At 38.2% G+C, this 18,840-nt stretch overlaps 1 protein-coding gene across 1 annotated transcript; it reads left to right on the top strand.

Moving 5' to 3' along the window:
* Window positions 1–3,206: 3,206 nt before the first annotated feature.
* On the top strand, window positions 3,207–17,863 carry LOC148845829 (zinc knuckle (CCHC-type) family protein). Its single transcript, XM_088955720.1, has 7 exons — window positions 3,207–3,648; window positions 3,745–3,807; window positions 4,123–4,274; window positions 4,459–4,566; window positions 7,807–8,008; window positions 16,753–16,867; window positions 16,953–17,863. The coding sequence occupies exons 1-7, from the start codon at window positions 3,424–3,426 to the stop codon at window positions 17,486–17,488; spliced, it is 1,401 nt and encodes a 466-aa protein (XP_088811846.1). The 5' UTR covers window positions 3,207–3,423; the 3' UTR covers window positions 17,489–17,863.
* Window positions 17,864–18,840: the final 977 nt, after the last annotated feature.

The following is an 18,840-nucleotide window of genomic DNA, read 5'->3' as shown; positions in this document are numbered from 1 at the left end:
TTTTCTTAAAATAAAAGAAATTTTTAAAATATAAATAATATTTTAAATATATTTTGAGATATATATAATATAAATAATATATATATTATATATAAAGCGAAACGGTCCATGTCAGCAACCCTCTCCTTTCTCCAAAACCCCCTTCCTACTATATCCTTAACTCTCTTTCATTTCCCCTTCCTACTTTATCCTTAACTCTCTTTTATTACATATTGAATAAAATAAATTTAAATTAATGTAATATTAATTGAGTAAGTGGATTAAATTGTTATTAATAGGCATGAATTAGTTCAACTCCAATTAATGAGTGGATAATTAGGAGTGGTCACCTTTATTCAATTAATTGATTAATAGGGATGAAGAAGATAAAAGGGACAGAAGATGTAGGTTCTTTAGTCTTTGTGATGTTTTAATTTTTTTCCAATTAAGGCAATAAATTATAAAAGAAAAGAAGAAGCACACTAAATCATTGTAGAGGGAGAGAGAGGGATTGATGCCTATAATCTAGGGGATTAATTCTTTCTTTCAAGAAAGGGAAGAAGAGGTCATTTCCTAATCCATCACCTTTGTGAACCATAAATGAATAGAAAGGGGGTTATGATGACTTGGAAATTTGGAGTGTGTATGTATGTATGTATGTGTGTATGTATTAAATAAATTAATATAGGGTTAAATACTTAAATTACCCTTATGGTTTAACAAATGGACAAAAACGTACCCCATTGTTTGAAAAATTACTTAAAAGACCATTAAGTTTTTTGACAATGGACAAAATCCTCCCCTACCATTAGTGGGTCGTTACAATAATTTGTTCTCATGTGGTGTCACATGAGTTATAAAATTCTTCCTAATTCCAAAACTACCCTTTTGTGGTCGATTTTGCTCTTCATTGTTCTTTAAATTTTCAAAACAAAACCTATCTTATTGATGAAAGAAATGGATGCTCAACCTAGTTGTAGTGAAGAAGCTATTATGGAAAGGGATGCTCAACCAATGTCGCTAGCAATCATCTCCACCAACAATAACCAAAGAAAAAAAAAAGAATTGTAAGATATGCTCGCAATCACTAATCTAGGTGGATGAACAACAAGTCTAGTCTCCAACTGTGACTAATCAAGACCACCCTGCTTTTCAAATCTATCCAACACTTTCCTCAGTACAAATTTCAAAGCCTTCTAAAATGACCTTCCGCTATCTCCACCCAGCCTAAAATCCGACTCCGACTATATCTAACTCTACAACACTATGACCCCACAATGAGAAAAACCCACCTTATAACAAATATGTTCCTCTAAATGGGAATCCCTTGTGAATGCCTTCATTACGTTATGAGTGCTAGATTCCTACAATGGTTGTTGCTCTGTCAAGTGGTGGCGACCAAATTTGACAGCCCTTTTAAACCTAAAGCAGAACTAGTGAATAAACAAAACAAGAATTGGAAGGAACATAAGTTTCGTATGCAATGACACCTTAGCAAAACAGCCCTCTCTACATCAAGGAGTAAGTATAAATTGAGCAAAGGACTGAAAGGAGAAAAATAAGAAAAATAAAGATAAAAGATGAGAATCTATCTCTCCAAGAATGAGGGACTCAAGAAAGGCCACAGGCCACATTGCTTTCGGCGTTGCCATAGTACCCATGTTTTAACGCTAGGGACAAGGAGTCACTTTGCGCAAAAACCCACCTACTTGTTTCAAGTGATGAGTTGTTTGTGATTGGTGGGGCCTTGGACTCTTTTACTATTCTTGAAAATTTTCATCAGTTAAGTACTTAAGTTTTGTTTTAAAAAATTTAAGAAATAATGGACGTCAAATTCAACATTTCACTTTTTTCGTCATATTATATATATATATATATATATAATAATTTTTTATCAAACAAATATTTTACCAACAAAGTATTTGTCTTAATCCAAAATAGAAGAAAATAATAGACAAGTAATGAGATGAGGTTAGGAGAAAACAATGGATAGTTTGTATATAATATACATCAATAAATATCGATTTCACACTTTGAGAACCTATACCATACATTTTTGACCGTTAGATGTGGTTTGCATCATAGATCCACCATTGGATATGAAAATCAGCCATTACGTCCAAGCATGGGTAATTTGGGCCATTAGATTGATTCATGGCTCATATGCATCCAAGTGAAAGTGTCCTACTAAAACACCCATATGGCTATTTTCTGAAATGCGCCACCAAACAACCAACCCATGAGAAAACATTTATTTTTGCTGAATAGTAAAGTAGCTTTATAGGCTGTTTCTTGAAACGCCCAAGGTAAGCCCAACCAAACAACCAAACAAAAAAAAAAAAAAAAAAACATTTAAAGTGAGTAAACGTTTATTTGATAAATGCCCCCACCCTTTCAACTATTGCTGGCATCAAAACAACCATAATTCACCTTGTTGTAAATTCTCATGTTTTCGGATTCCATTCCCCAAAACCAAGTGCAACCTTGTTGTGGTTCGAACTTTGGTAGGATGGTATGAGGTGGGGAGGAGTGGTGGAAATAGAAATTGTCCTTATTACGTTGTCGATAGTCTTAGACTGCTTGAGTTGAATATCAAGTTGGATCTTGTTCACGTCGTCATTATCTCCATACATCTTCTTCCATTTCTAAAACCCAAGTTATTGAAATACTCCTTGATGACTTCCTTGTCTCCACCTCGACCTCCTAATATGAAACTCTGAAACAATGCTTAAGCAAAGGCTCTGACCTTCATTTATCTTCTACCATGAATAGTCTCCAATAAGGTTAAAATCTCTTAAAATTGCTAAGGGTTATTTGATTTTGCCTCTAAAAATGCAAACTCCAACTCTGCTCTACTTTTATTAGTTCGAGAAACAGTGCAAAACGGGGAAAACAGTCTTTAAGTCGAAGGAAAAAAACACAATTGTGTGATCGTAGCCAAGATAAATCAATTTAGATTTGAAATTGCTACAAAACATAGAAGTAAAATGGCCGAATAGTTGGAGAAAAAACATCAGCGAGATTCCGACTTGATAGGATCATCACATATGAAATTTTGAGAAATAATGGAGAATAAATTTAACATTTTGCCCTTTTTTCACCTTAACGTACTTTAACACAATATTAAGTGTAGAATTAGTCAATTTGCTAAATCTCAGGGATACTTTAAAAAATTTGCCATAAGAAAACATGTAATTATTGATTATAGCACCTCCTATTTTTTAAAAGGGGCACCACAATGTACCCCATAGCGTATTTGTCTTTTTTGCTCGGATCATCAAAATGGTGATGTGCCCTGATCAATACTCTTCCTCGTTCCATAAAACACAGGGTCGAGGAGAGAGGTCCCTGTTTGCTGATCAAGAGTTGGTTCGGATCGACGACGACAACGACGAAGAAGACGAAGAATAGTGGGAGTTTGAGGTTTCAGGAGAAGTAAGAAAAATGGATGAAGAGGAGGGTGGAGGAGGGTTGGGGAGGCTAGGGAAAAAGAAATTCGTGGAGAAGGGCGAAGTGGACTACAAGACCAAGGCTGGTACGGCTTGGAGCCATTCCTACCTCAACCAGAAGCCTTGGCACCCTCTGTCCTATCCCAACCAACGTCGCAAGTGGATAGCTGAGCAGACCGATGCTCAACGCGAGCGCCGTGCCGAGGAAGTTGCCAGAGAAGTTCGTCTCTCCGTTCCCTCTCTTTCTCATATGCTTTCAGTTTCATTCGTCTTTTCTGTCAAATTTCTCTATGCGTCTTTGTGTTTGGCTCTGCAGTTTGCTCAGGAGCAGGAGTTCTTCCGTCAAACTGCTCTTGTCTCCAAGAAAGAGAAGGAGAAGGTAAAAAATAATTACAATAAATATAATTAGAATTTCAATTGCAGCAGTCCCATTTTAACATCTCATTTTTTTTTTGTTTTGTTCCATTGTAATTATCTGCCTATTTTACTTCGTGGGTTCGCATGAATGATCAGAATTTGGATTTGGATTAATTCCTCTTTTAGTCCACTTCAGTCTGTCGCCATAAATAATGTGAATTATTGGGAAATACTTGGAACTTGATAGAAGAAATTTCAGTAAACAATTATGCAAGATATGCTTGAGGAAAAAGAACGATGATGCCTTTTGACATTTGTAATTCAAAATTTTGTATAGGTGGAGATGATGAAAGCTGTTAGTTTCATGTATGTTCGGCCACCGGGTTATAATGCAGAAAGTGCCAAAGCTGCAGAGATTGCGGATGAGAGGAAAAGGCAGGAACAAAACAATCCTCAGCAAGAGCCTGCAGATGGTGCTCCCCCCACAATGTACTGGCATTCATTTCTTGTCATTTCTATTACTTTCCCATCCCTACTAACTGTTTTTAAGGGCTTCTTAATCTTTGAAGACTAATGGTGGATGTCCACTGGGTGTTTTAGACTGTAAACGTAATACTAAGATTGTTTTCTCATATGTGATCGATTACAAATACAACATTGCATTTCCTTGTAGGCCGCCTGATTATCCAAGTGAAACTAGGAGGAAGCCAAGGCCAAAGGATGTCTTTGGTCGTGCCTTACCAACAGAGGACGAATTTGAAGTATTGAAAAATGCTCCACGGTATATTTATTTAGTTGGTCTTCTTTGCAATTTGTAAAATCTGTGTTTTCATTGTGATTTCAGATGTGAGCTTTGAAATTGTAGTAGAAATATTGGCTTATTCATTTCATTTGTCCGAATTGCAAGGAAAACTTTCAAGAGCACATTATTTACCATATTTTCTTCTGCAAGATCTGCTAATACTTAATAATCCTTGCACCTTGTATGCTTGAATTCCTGTTGAAATTAATGTAGAATAGCTATATCTTTCAGGGGAATAGTTCTTGCTGTCCAAGTCCGTTTTGAAGAGAGAGGGGGGGGGGGAGGCAACTTTCCTCATCAAGTGCCAGTATACAATTTAGTATTTGTTCTTGTTAAATGAATTTTTGTAACTTTGACTTCTGGTGGGTGGGTGAGTTGATAATACAACTTATAAGCAGCTTTACATTGAAAACATACTCTAATAATTAGTAATAAATTTTGATGGGTGAATTAGATCGGATTATATTATAATGTTAATAACTACATAGGGACATTGCCCTTGAATTCCTTTATAGATAACCAAGAGGAAACCATCCCAGTGGATTTAAGGAGCACAGACTCAGAAGTAGATGTTTTTCTTTCAGAAGTTCTGGAATTTCTCTCCCGTAACCATCCAAATAGTTGCTAGAGGAATGATACTCCATTGGCCTTGCTTTTTCTTACTAATTTCCTGATTTGCCATCCTTAGCTCTGTAAGAACAAAGAAACCTTGGGTTAGCTAAGCTAGGGATGGCCAGGGAATCTATATTTTGAGCTCAGTTGTAATTCTGGTTTTCTCATTGTGGGGGTTCATGCCTCTGTTGGGGAGTTAAGAGAGTTTATCTCCCCCTTTGCTTAATTAATTATTCTGATTGATTAATGAAAGTTTTGTTATTGATAAAAAAAAAGAACAAAGAAACCTTGGGTTGAATTCTAAAAACTTCAAAGTGATCAGTCATAGTGACTAGCAGTCTCAACTGTCTCTTGATAAAGAACACCATCCATGTTTGATTATCTTCCTTTTTTTTTTTTTTGATGAACCATGAATAATTTTATTAGGATGAAAATAAACTAAAATGAAAAGTGGATACAATCTAGAGTTTTCCCAGAAGGCGCGAGTTGCTGCCTTCCAAAACAAAGAAAATCAAAATAAAATTACAATTGAGCCCAGAACAAGTGATCCCTGTTCACCCTTTGCTTAGCTAGTAAGTCTGCCGGCCCATTTGCTGACCTCCTCTCCCACTGAACTCTCACTGTGAGATTAGAAGTAAGCCACTTAAATCTCCTTATCTCTCCCCTAAAAGACCAAGCTGTTGTCTCTGGTTCTTTTAACCACCCAGTTACCACTTTAGAGTCGCCTTCAATGATCAATCTCCCAAAGTTCAACTCTTTAGCAATTTGTGCACCCTGTATAGCCGCTTGCATCTCTTCACTAACTGCATCCCCCACACCATTTGGGCTGGAGTATAAGGCAACAATCTGCCCCTCTTCATTCCTAAACACACCCTGGAATGATTATCTTCCTTAGAACTAACTTTTACATGGTCAAACATTTGCCTAAGATTTTTGTCCATGCCACAAAATCCATGGGCCCAAACTTGTTTGTGAGGGAAATCACCCCCACCCCTACCCCCCAGAAAAGGGCTTTTAGCTGTCTAAAGAATGTTTTGAGGGGAAAACTAATGTTACTATTAAAGAATATGGCTATTTTTTCAATTTATATGTATTTGTATTGGTATGTAAAAATAGGGAGTTAACTTAGAATTTAGGTTTTTCTTTGCAAAATTCTATTGGCTAGGTAACTAGGCCAATAGGCACTCCACTCTTACCTAGAATCGTCTACACCTTGATAACTATGGCAAAGAGTTACTTCAAAACAAGTCTCTGAATATGGAATTGCTGGTAATCAACCTTATGGTTTCTATAAGATTCTTGATCTCTGAAATTCTAGCTGATTCACTTGCTAGAGATGGTGCAAATAGATAAGGTTTGTGTTGAAGATCATTTCCTTTGGGCTTGTCGATTATTGTATGGGAATGGACTAGTAATAATAGAAGAGAATGGTGGAACAGCATTGGTGTATCTGACCCCATATAGTGGGAACATGCTAGGGGCCATTTGATAACAGCTGAAGTGGATGGACAAAATTTATGCTTTGTCTTTTAGTGAATAAGTTTTTAAGGAGGTTATGGGCTCCTTGATGGCTCAAGCTGAAGTTGGATAGATTACTATACCCTTAAATATTTTATAATTTAATGATTTTGTCCATGAAAGGACAAAGCAACAAGTCATTCAGTTTCAACAACTCCATCCATTACCAAATGGCCTTTTAGATGATGATGATGATGATGATTATAAATGGACTACTAAAGATGTTAGGGCGAATAGTCAAGGGGCTGGCTTTCTTTTCAGTTTTACTGGGATAGATGAAAGCGTGCACTCACTGTTGTATCTTAACTCTTATTTTTTTCTTGATAAATTTCTGATCATTATCAATAAAAAAATTACTACCTCAATTGATTCATGGAGTTTCAACCTCTTTGTTGCCTGCCTTTTTTTCTCCTTCCTCTCCATTGCCATGCTTGTAAACTCTTGATCTGTCAAGTAATAGTGATCATTCATTTTCAACACTTACATCCTTTCGCATTGTATATTTATGTATGTTTTAGTATAGTGCACATACACCACAACCATGATACAGGTTATCTATATAAGGGTTCTGTATCGTGATGAATACTTCAATTTTTGGTATACATTCTTATCTGACACTTTCTGGCCATGTTCTTGTGGCTTAACATGACATGTATAACATATATATGTTGAAGCTTCCATGCAAGGTGACCCTGGGACAATGCCTTGTTGCCAAGAGGATGCCTTGTTCACTATTGCGTTGGATGAGATCCATCATGTCCAACATGTTTTTATTGTCAAGACTGTGTGAACTGTAGTTTGTGGTAGCCTTGTAGGCCTTTGAATGGTCCTGGTTCCTGGTTTATCATCATGTGTTCCATGCATAGGCTGAGAACAAAGTCCAATTGATGCATGCATCATTTTCTATGGGGGGAGTGGCCACCTCCCAAGTCATGCAATAAGAGTTCTTACTTGAGGTTTTCTCTTGTTCTCTTGATACCTTGGACTTTTTTCTGTTGTTAATTGTAATGCTGTTCTCACCTGAAAACTTCTTATGTTATTCTTGACCACTACTCCATATGCGGTTTAAATAGCGGCGCTTTATTTCAGGCTAGAGACAGGTCTGCCAGCAAGAGTAAAACCATTTGGGATTGAAGTCCGTAATGTGAAATGTGTAAGATGTGGAAAATATGGTCATCAAAGTGGTGATCGCGAATGCCCATTGAGAGATGCAATAATGCCTAATGAAGAAAGCCGATTGAAGAGAGATGATCCCTTGACAGCTATCTTGGCCCACACTGAATCTAGCGAGGTCAGTGATGTTTTCATTGGGTACTTTGAAATGAACTAAGTTCTGATCAATGTTTCAAGTTGGTATACATGCTTCAATATTCCTATTAGAAACTTATTTCATACCTATGAAACATGATGTTCTATTAGGTAAAGTTTGTGGTATTTAGTTCAAAGCCATTTAAGTTTAAATTCTATCATCTCTTCATTAAATCTATCTGCTATCATAAATTTATCACTTATTAATTAATCTTTAGTGCGATTGTGTTCTTTTTCTTTTCTTTCCTTTTGATAAACAATGATGGTTTCTATTGATATGCTAGTAGGTTAAGAGATGAGCCCCTAGATGAAAAATGACGTGGTTTCTATGAGGTTACTCATATACAAGATGTACTTTTCTGTACCGTCATTAGATACAGTAATAACTCTATTCCAATTGTTGCAAAAGCTGTGGATCTTTAAATCTTTGAATTCCACCAAGATGGATGCCCACAAATAAATCAGCTGCTCTACCTTACCTGTAAATGCTAAGTTTGGAGTAGGACACTTCTTGCATTAAAGAGTATGATTATGCTCTATCGATAAGGTCTACTAACAAAATATAAAAGGTATGATGTTCCAAAGGATGTTACCTTCCTTGCAATGATCTGATGGGGCATCAGTTACTGGTGAGTGTGTGGATTTAAGGATTAGGAGTGGTGAAGCAGGTTTGATTTGCAAGATTTACACTGAGGAGGCTTATGACTATGGAGAATGGGGTTTTTTAGAGGAGGTTCTCATGCAGGTGAGTTATGGGGAGAAATGGAGAAGTTGGATATTTGCGTGTATATCTTTGGTATCCTTTTCAATGTTGATAAGTGGATCGTCCACAGAATTCTTTCAAACTTCTAGAAAGGTTGAGGCAAGAGGACCCTTTATTCCCCATGTTGTTTGTTTTAATTGCAGAAGTTGTAACTAGGATGATTTGTAAAGGTGTTGAAGCAGAGTTAATTTAAAGGCTACAAGTTAGGAAGAGAGGCTTCAATCATCACTCATCTTCGGTATGCTGATGACACTTTGATATTCTTAAAGTCATCTATGGAGCAGGTGTTGCATATTAGAGCTACTCTAAAATGTTTTAAAATGTTATCAGGTCTGAAAGTAAACTTGTCCAAAGGCATTATGATTTGTGTTGGTGATACTCCAAACTCCATGCTAGAAGATTGTGCAGTAACGTTGGATACTTGTGGATGAATTCCCTTTCATCTATATGGTCTTACCAATTAGGGCAAAGGCTTCTGCTAAATCCACATGGCAACCTGTTTTGAATAGAATTGATAGAAGATTGGCTGGGTGGAAAGGAAATACCTTTCTCTTGGAGGTAGGTTTACTTTCATCATGAGATTTCTAACTAATTTGCCTATTTTTTATCTTTCTTTTTTTGAGAAGCACAAAGAAAAGGGGAAGAACCATATGGAGATGCACAAGGGCTGCAGTGATATGGAAAGTTTGGGAAGAGAAGGAATACAAGAATTTTTGGGGTGAAAGTTATTGAGATCATAAGGAAGAAGGGGGATCAAGTGTGTCTCCCTAAGGAAGAAGGTGAAAGTTATTGGAGCAATTACAGAGGAATTTTTTGTCGAGGGGTTGGGAAGATGAAAAGAAAGTTCACCTTGTCAAGTGGGATCAAGTGTGTCTCCCTAAGGAAGAAGGGGGGCTGGGAGTAAGAAATCTGAAGAAATTTAACTCAGCCCTTCTTAGTAAATGGTTATGGAGATTTGCTTCTGAAAGGAATGCATGGTGGAGAAACCTAGTAGCTGTTAAGTATGGTGTGGAATGGGGAAGTTGGAGATCGAGGGATCCTCCTCCAAGTAGGGGCAGCTCTCTTTGGACAGGCATAATGAAGAATCTTCCTACACTCTTGGAAGGGATCAGTCTTAAGGTGGGTAAAGTAGATAGAATAAAGTTCTGGAAGGACCCCTGGTGCTTGGAGGGTCCTTTGGCGGATGCTTTCCCTCTTCTTTTTCAATGTTCTATTAATGAAGACTTATTGGTGGCTGAGAATTATAGTTTCTCTGGTGGAACCATTATTTGGACCCCGCTTTGCAGGGGAAGTCTGTTTGATTGGGAGATAGAAGAAACTGTGGAGTTGTTGGGGCTGCTTCAAAATCAGAAGATAGATATGAATATGGAGGACAAATGGAGATGGAAATGGAATTCAGATGGTTGTTTCTCTGTTAAGTCTTTGGCCTTCAAGCTGCACAGTTCAGGTCATACGGATTTTCCTGCCAATCAAACTTGGAATCCAATTAGCCCCTCCAAGGTTACCTTTCTTGTTTGGACAATGGCTCTTGATAAATGTTTGACTAGAGCTAATCTGGAGAGACGTGGCATTCAGGTTCTGGACTCCTCGTGTGTTGTGTGGTTCTCTTTCAGAAACTACAGATAACTTGTGCATTCACTGCCTGACTTCCACAATGGTGTGGGGACATTTCCGAAGGCTCTGGGTATTAGTTGGGTTATGCCAAGATCAGTCAAGGAACTGCTGTACTGTTGGAGAGTGGACGGTCTCAACAAGAAAGGAAGATTAGTATGAAAGACCATTCCTGCAGCTGTTTTGTGGTCTATTTGGGATGAGAGAAATAATAGAATTTTCTTGAGTAGAGCTAAAAGTCCTGATGAGTTAGTGCAGGGAGCCGTGGGCAAGTTGATCTCTTGGGTGTTGGTTACTGAGGAGTTTAGGCATCAGAATTTGACTCACTTGTTTTATTCTCAGTGTTGGATGAGTCTGTAATCTGATATGCACTCAGGCAGTTTTTGGCCTGAGTTTTGTTGTAATGTTCTTTTCTGTTTGAATAAATTTACCTAACTTTTTCCAAAAAAAAAGTTATTGAGATCATAAATTCTCTGAGTGGTGCGTTGGGTGAAGACACTAAAAATGTTTTTTCAGACTTCTCATTGGAGGATTTCTTCAGAAACTGAGGGACAATAGCAGGCTCTTCCTCCAGGAAACAAAAGGTCTTGGAGGTTTGGTCACCCTGAGGTGGTTGGATGAAACTGAACTTTGATGGTAGCAGCTTGGGCAATCCTGTTCCCTCAGGAATTGGGGGGGGGGGTGACGATGGTACTATTTGTGGCCTGTTTTTGGGCCCAATAGAATGAGGTGATTCAGTAAGGACAGAACTTTTGCCAGCAATTTTTGGGGTACTGAAATCCAGAGAAATGGGAATTGTTCGATTGATCATTGAAGAGGATCAGAAGGCAATAGTAGGGTGGATAAACAAAGGTTTAGGGGTGCTGTGGCAGTTTTGGAACGAGTTTAGGTGCTTTAAGTGGTTTTCTAGAGACATGTTCATTCAAATTAGATGGGATAGGAGATCGGCTTATAGTTTAGCAGATGGCTTGGCTAAACAAAGAGTACAGCAATTGTATTGGGCACAGTTGTAATGGGGTGGTGGGTCTGTACGTTTTGTATTGGGTCTTTTCAGTTTTCACAACCTCTTGTAACTTTGTTCTCATTTAATTAATAAAATTCTTATGTGTTTCTGATAAAAAAATCTGGAATAAAAGGCTGATTCAATAGAGAGGATGCAAAGAGATTTCCTTTGGAACATCAAAGTAGAAAGAGGTATCACTTAGTAAAGTGGGGCTAGGTTTGTAGATCTAGAAAGGATGGGGGTTTGGGGATAAGAAGGGTGATATTATATAACAAAATTTTGTTAGAGAAGTGATTGTGGAGATTTGGTATTGAGAGAGTGGTTTGAGTTATGTTGCCTTTTATTGCTTTCCTTTTTGGGTGATTCCTCATCAGCCTTTGTTTTGATCATGAACTCTTTGCTTCTTACCAATGAGTTTTCTTTTTCATTTATTATCACATTTTTCCAACAGTTACTTTTGTATAGGCTGCACTTAGCTGTATTCCATTGATTTCTTACTTACCCTTTGCTTGGCTAGAATATCAACCAACCCATTTGCCAATATATGGATCTATCAATTGAAAATTTACCACCATTCCATTGACAATCTGCCTGCTTTCCCTCATGAGGTGTCTAAGCGTCCAAGTCCCTTGTTATTTTTTAACCACCACTATCCTTGAGTCTCTTTGTGCAAATAGATTCTCCACATGAAGTGCTTTGGCCATCCTCAACCCTTGTGGCACCACATTAAACTCGGTTCTCAGGGTGTCACCATGACCTAGAGGCCCTGAATATGATGTTATTATTAGATCCATATTCATTTTTTTTTATAAACGAGAGTAATTTTATTGAAAGAGTATCAGAAATACATGCAGCCTAGGAAGAGGCACGAGATGTTACCTCCCCCAAGGACTGAATCATAAGCACAAAAAAACATGCCCAAACCTGAGAAACAAATTAAAAATTAGCCCAAAAAAGATCACCCCTTGACACCCCTTGCTTGGCCAGAGAATCAGCCATTACATTTGCTGATCTTCTAACCCACTGGAACCTAACAGTCATATTTCTTGTCATCCATTTAACTTTCTTTACCAGATTCCCGTAGCCCCAACAAACTGTGTCTGGGCTATTCAGCCAGCCCACTACTACCTTGTACCGCTGCTAGTAGCTCTGCCCTTACAGAATCACCTTTACCCACTGGTCCTGAGAAAAGAGACAACATATTGCTGTCTTTGTCTCTCAGAATCCCTCCAATTCCGGATGGCCCTGGGTTACCTTGGCAGCTACCATCAAAGTTCAGTTTTACCACTCCATTCAGTGGGGGTTTCCATTCAACTTGTAATTTGTTCTTGGTGGAGACTGTAGAAGCCACTGCTTCTCTCCGTAAGTCATCAAAGGAGAAATCTGCCAACAATTGTGAATATTTCAGCCATGAAATTGTCTTTGTCAATATACATTCTTTGACTTCAGCAAGACTTCTTTCCTTTTCTTGAAATATTCTAGCATTTCTCTCCTCCCATAAGATCCACAAGGTGGCAGCTCTGATACATTTCCAAATTATCTTCCCCTTTTTTGTCAATCTCCCAAGAGCATCTGGAGTGAACAACAACTTTACTTCAGAGGGCAAGTTCCACTTGCACCCAAATAAAGAAACAATCCAATTTCAAATATTGGCAGCAAAGGAGCACGAAAGGTTTCTTCTTTTGCAAGTTTTCCACAGTATTGATCTTACCATAATAGGCTTCCCAACAGAACACTGCTACTTTGGGGGGTATTGGCCTTGACCAAACCTCTTTAACAGGGAAGATCTGAGAGGAAGGGTTAGAGCAAAGGGCTTTAAAGAAAGATGCACAAGTGAAAGAGGCAACCGGGTTTAGAGCCCAGACTCTTGTCCAGGTTGGTGGGGTCCAGGCACACCGAATCTAGAAGCAACAACAACTTTGAGACACAATGAAACTCTTCATCCCTTAACCCTCTCCGAAACCCAAAATCCCAATTTAAAGCCAAAGGGCAGGCCGGGGGGGGGGGGGGGGGGAGGAACCAAGAAATGGGTTTCTTTTTAAAGAGGGAGATGAAATAGAGAGAATGGAAACAGTCTTTTAGGGGTTGAGTGCTCACCCAAGTATCTTCCCAAAAAAGAATAGAGTCTCTAGAACAAGCATCATACCTTACAAACCCGAGGAATTTAGGGAGAATGCCAGAGATAGTCTTCCAAGGTGCTGTGAGCAAAGCCCTTCGAGATACCCCTGCATCCCAACCTGATTCAAAACAACCATGGATACTTTTCACTACTTCATGCCACAACCTCTCCCTCTCCAGGGGCCACCTCCAAAGTCACTTACCTAAAAGAGCCTCATTCTTACTCATCACATTCCCTAAGCCTAGTCCTCCTTTTTTGCTTCGACTCGCCACCTCCCACCTAATCAAGTGATCTTTTTTCTCTTCACTAGGTTCCCATAGGAAGTCCCTCATAAGTTTTTCCAACCTTTTTTTGCCTCCCTTTTAGGAATTCTAAAGATTGACAAGAAGTATAAAGGCAAGCTGGCTAAAGCTGCTTTAATCAAAGTAACTCTACCACCCACGGAAATGTAGTTTCTCTTCCAAGTTGCCAATCTTTTTTTTAAATTTTCAACCACCGGATTCCAAAACCTACTTTCCTTTGGGTTTGCACCTAAAGGAAGTCCTAGGTAGGATAGAGGCCACTGAGAGCAAGTGCATTCTAACAAGGCTGTTATAGACTCCACCTCCTCCTGTTCAAATTAACCCCCACAACACAACTCTTCTCAAAATTTACCTTCAAATTCGAGGCCCTCTCAAAGTGAATTATTAAGTCCTCTAGATTCCTTACATCTGTCAAATCACAACCTTTGCAAAAGATTATTATGTCATCTGCAAATTGGATATGGGTTACTGACACTCTGTCTCTACCTATTCTCCACCCTCTTAGAGATCTGGCTCTATCTGCTTTTGAAAGGAGTCTACTAAAAGCATCAGCCACTAAGGTGAAAAGGAAAGATGACATGGGATCACCTTGTCTAAGACCCCTACTAGCTGGGAAAAAATCAATAACTACCTTGTTGACTAGGATGGAATAATGGCAACTAGAGAGGCAAACGTTTATCCATTTGCACCACTTATCCCCATACCCACACTTCTTTAGCACGAGTGATAAGAATCCCCAATCCACTAAGTCATAGGTCTTTCAAGGTCAAGTTTACAAGCATAACCTTTATGCCCCGATCTCCTCATCTCCTCCACACATTCATTTGCTATTAGAATCTGATCTACAATTTGTCTCCCCTGAACAAAAGCTCCTTGCGCTTGGCTAATAAGACAAGGAAGCACCTGTTTTATCCTCAAAGATAAACTTTTGCCACAATCTTGTAAACACTAGTCACCAAACTGATAGGCCTAAAGTCCTTTGGATGCTTGGCCTCTTTCTTTTTCGGAATTAAGGCTAGAAAAGTAGCATTAATCCCCCAATTCATCACTTGATTATTCTCAAATTCCTTGAAGACCTCAAATAAATCTTCTTTGACTATGTCCCAACAATCTTGAAAGAAAGCCATTGTAAATCCATCTGGTCCTGGAGCTTTAGATTTGTCCATGGAAAAGACAACTTTTCTAATTTCTTCCTCAAAATTCCTTTCCAGCCAGCTTCTACTCTCTTCTGGAAGCCTCTACCAGGTCACACCTTCCAACTCCACTCTAGGGCTTAGGGGTCTCCTCAAGATGGATTTGAAATGGTCAACAAAACAAGTAGCTATCCTCTCTTGGGTATCAAAGACTGTTTCATCCCTTCCAGTTTGGAAACTAGGTTTTTCCTTCTCCTTCCATTGGCTAGGTCATGAAAAAATTTAGTGTTCCCATCTCCTTCCTTAATCCACTTACATCTAGACTTCTGCCTCCAAGAAATTTCTTCTCTCAAAATAACTTCATTTAACTCACTTTTCAGATTCCATCTCCGATCTCTATCCTGAGGGCTTAAGGCTCTTTGGGATTCCTTCACATCCAGTTCCTCTATTTGGGTCAATAGAGAGGATTTCAATTCTTCTATTCTCCCAAAATGCTCCCGATTCCAATCCTTTACATCTGCTCTCAATCTTTTTAGTTTTTTATGGAATCTTACCCCTTTCCACTTCACCCCCCTTAGATCTTCTCTCCACTCATCAACCTCCTTCACGAAGTCCGGGTGGGTCAACCACATGTTCTCAAACCTAAAGGGTCAAGGTCCTTGCCTAAAAGGCTCCTGTCCTAGGCTAATGGGGCAATGGTCAGATGTGACTCTAGGTAGAGCCCTTGTTAACAAGTCCGCCCACTTATTTTCCCAATTCTGAGCTGAAACTGAAACATCCAAGTCGTCTTGTCCCCAAAAAAGCAGCTTGGTGTGAAGGCTCTCATCAGCACCGAGGGATTTGGCTTTTTCCAGATCCACGCTTCCATGGTCTATAGGTTCTGAGTTTCTTATTGTCCTTATTAAAGATTCATGTCTTGTTTTATATACCATTCTAGAGAAAATCGTATTGAGGTCGCCAATGATATATTATTTCATGCTCTGATGAAATTTTAAATGAAATTTATTTTCTTTTGAATGGCAATTTTTAAATGAAAATTGTTGCTTCCCACATGGTTGAAGTTTGCCCTTTCATTAAAGCCTCAATAGACTGGCTCAACTGGGGCATAATTGATGCTAATGCATGCTATAGAAACAATAGAAGATCGATCAGGTTTATTAAAGAAGTATAGAGCATGGATTTCATGTCCAGCCTGCCTCCATTGTAAGTTTTTTGTGAGGTTAATGTGGTTGCTCATCCCTTATACCAGCTTACCTGTCAAGCCTGCCTCCATGGTTTATGTATCAGATCTGTCCCCATTTTGAACTGGAACAGTTTCTCCAGCCATTTAGTTTTCTTTGGTCTGCACTAATGCAAGCTAGTTGAGTGAGTCGGTTTTTTCAGATGATTTGTTCTTCAATCAAGCCTTACGTCCTTGGGCTAGATTGAGGTTTATTAGTTAAAACTTCTTGTCCAGTACTGGTTTTCTAACAGATCCTATTTCCCTATTTTCAGATACCATCTTCTGGCATAAGTTTTTTGATGGATCTGCTAGCACAAATTCGTATTATACCAGGCTGTTCATAGCACTTTGTGAATGCTAGTGAACCTTTATGGTCCTAAAATTGCCCCTTTTTGCTTGATATTTTCAGTTGCACTCTTGTTAGTGGGGAGGGGGAGGGGTGTATTTGCACTACACTGCAGGTGTTGGTTATTTTGCATCAGGACAGGAGGGTATGCAACAAAACATCATTGAAACTTTCGGTATTAAGTTCTTTGATGGTAACTTAATATTGTCTCTATGGATCTCTCTGCAGCCTCTAAAGTGGGAGTTGAAACAAAAACCAGGTATGAGTCCTCCACGAGGGGGCTTCAAGCCAGATGACCCAAACCAGCAGATAGTTGCTGAAGACATATTTGATGAATATGGGGGTAAGAAACTATTTAGTAATTGGAACTTTTCCTTTTCTGTGATCCTTGCATTCTATATTTTACACATAAATTTTGTTCTTCGTAGGGTTCCTCTGTGGAGGAAATATCCCCGACCTGCTGACCAACTTCTCAGCAAGCAAATCTAAGAAACATTCTAAAACGAAGGGCAAACACAAGAGTCGTTCTTCAGCTTCTGGTAGCAAGTCCAAGAACCGGTCATCCTCACCCGATCCTGACATGGAGAAATCAAAGAAAAAGAAAGCAAAAGAGAGGTTACATAGGAAGAAGAGACATCATTCTGATACAAGCTCTTCAGACAACTCTGAGTCTGATAGACATCATAGAAGGAAAAGTCGACATTCTGTCTCAGATTCAACCGACAACTTCGACTCGGACACACACAATGAAAGTAGAAAACGCCGGGGTTCTATTTCAATCTCATCTGACAATACTGATCATGGAAGGCATCATAAAAGTCGAAAGCGGCGTGACCCTGAATCAGGTTCATCCGACAATTCTGAGTCTGATAGGCATCATAGGAGTAGTAGTAAGCGCAACCACAGTCATCATGGTCATCATCATCACCGCCATCGTCACTCTGGTACAACTCGAGCTGATTAGTGCTAGATTGCATTGGTTAGTTGTTTGTACATGATTTACCATGCTCCATGTCAAGTGCATCCTCGAGTCTATTTCTTTTCTATCTTGTTCTGCTCGAGTAGAGGAAGAAAAACAGTTTCATAATCAGCTTTTTCCATGAAGCTTGTTTGGGCCTCCCATGGTATTAAAGCACATTTATTTATATGATTTCCACCCAGAAGTATATTCAGTAAGATTCCTTAATCCTTGATTTATTTCTAAAGCCTTGTTTATGCATTTTCATTTATTTGTGGGTGTGAAATCGGTTTTAGTGCTTAAGTATCATGACGATGTTACTAAACGCATTGTATCTTGACGATGTTACTAAACGCATTACTGCACATCTTTTTTCCTTTCTCTTTATCTGTATGTAACTTTTTTTCTGTAAATTCTAGTGAACCGTATGAACAATCATTTCTACTCTTTGATGGTGGCTCTTGTTCGAAACAATGAACCAATATTTATTTTTATTTATCAACTGACCAGAAACAATGATTGTTTTCCTTGATAAAGGGTAATGCCATAATTATAGACATCAAATTACCTGTGTATTTGCAGAAAAATCATTGTTTAGGAAATTGGACCTGATCGACTGGTCTGACCGGTTGAATCATGACCCAGGAGGGCTCTGGCCAGTTCAGTCGCACCCCAAGAGCCGAAATTGCTAAAAATCCAGTGAAAACCAACTAATCAGCCATTTAATCAGAAAACTGATGAACCGGTTTCAATTTTATGAAACCACCCAAGTCATTAAATAGTTGAAATTTCAGAAGGAACTCACGACCTCTTATTTTATGTATTGTTTAATTATCATTAGATCGCTTTTTTATTCATGTTAATTAATGACTATTTATTGTATGTATTATTTTATTATACAACACGTTTTAAAGAAAATGTAAACTAAAAGACTTGAACTTGGTAATATGTTTTAAAAATTAAGGAACTTGCTAAGTTGCTATCCATCCACCAAATTTTAGTATAATAAAATTTGTAAAATAATATCTAGTATTTGTTTTATAAAGAATTATATATAGTATTTATATGACTCAGTTTATATGCGCACGGATCAAAGTATCGGTATTAAGTATTGTGTTAGACAGTTTGGATACAAATACATTTTGGAAACACATGGATACAGAAAAAAATGTGCAAATTTATAAATTTTAAGTACTAAAAATAAATATTCAATTATTAATATTTTTATTTATATAAATTTCTTGAGATTAAAAATTAGTTTTTGATATAAATGTGGATTTGATAGATTATTTGTTCTATTAGTTTATAAAGTACTAATTTTGAATATATATATATATATATATGTATGTATGTATGTA

This window comes from Nelumbo lutea, chromosome 7 (assembly GCF_056320005.1).
Source record: "Nelumbo lutea isolate HS-2025 chromosome 7, American lotus-T2T, whole genome shotgun sequence".
Classification (NCBI taxonomy): domain Eukaryota; kingdom Viridiplantae; phylum Streptophyta; class Magnoliopsida; order Proteales; family Nelumbonaceae; genus Nelumbo; species Nelumbo lutea.
This window is presented reverse-complemented; position numbering and strand designations above follow the sequence as displayed.

Bases quoted from the DNA above. Each gene is read 5' to 3' on its own strand.
- LOC148845829 (XM_088955720.1), top strand. From the start codon at position 3,424: ATGGATGAAGAGGAGGGTGGAGGAGGGTTGGGGAGGCTAGGGAAAAAG. The intron at 4,275-4,458 runs GTACTGGCATTC...ATTTCCTTGTAG, and splicing joins GATGGTGCTCCCCCCACAAT to GCCGCCTGATTATCCAAGTG. The intron at 8,009-16,752 runs GTCAGTGATGTT...ATCTCTCTGCAG, and splicing joins CCCACACTGAATCTAGCGAG to CCTCTAAAGTGGGAGTTGAA.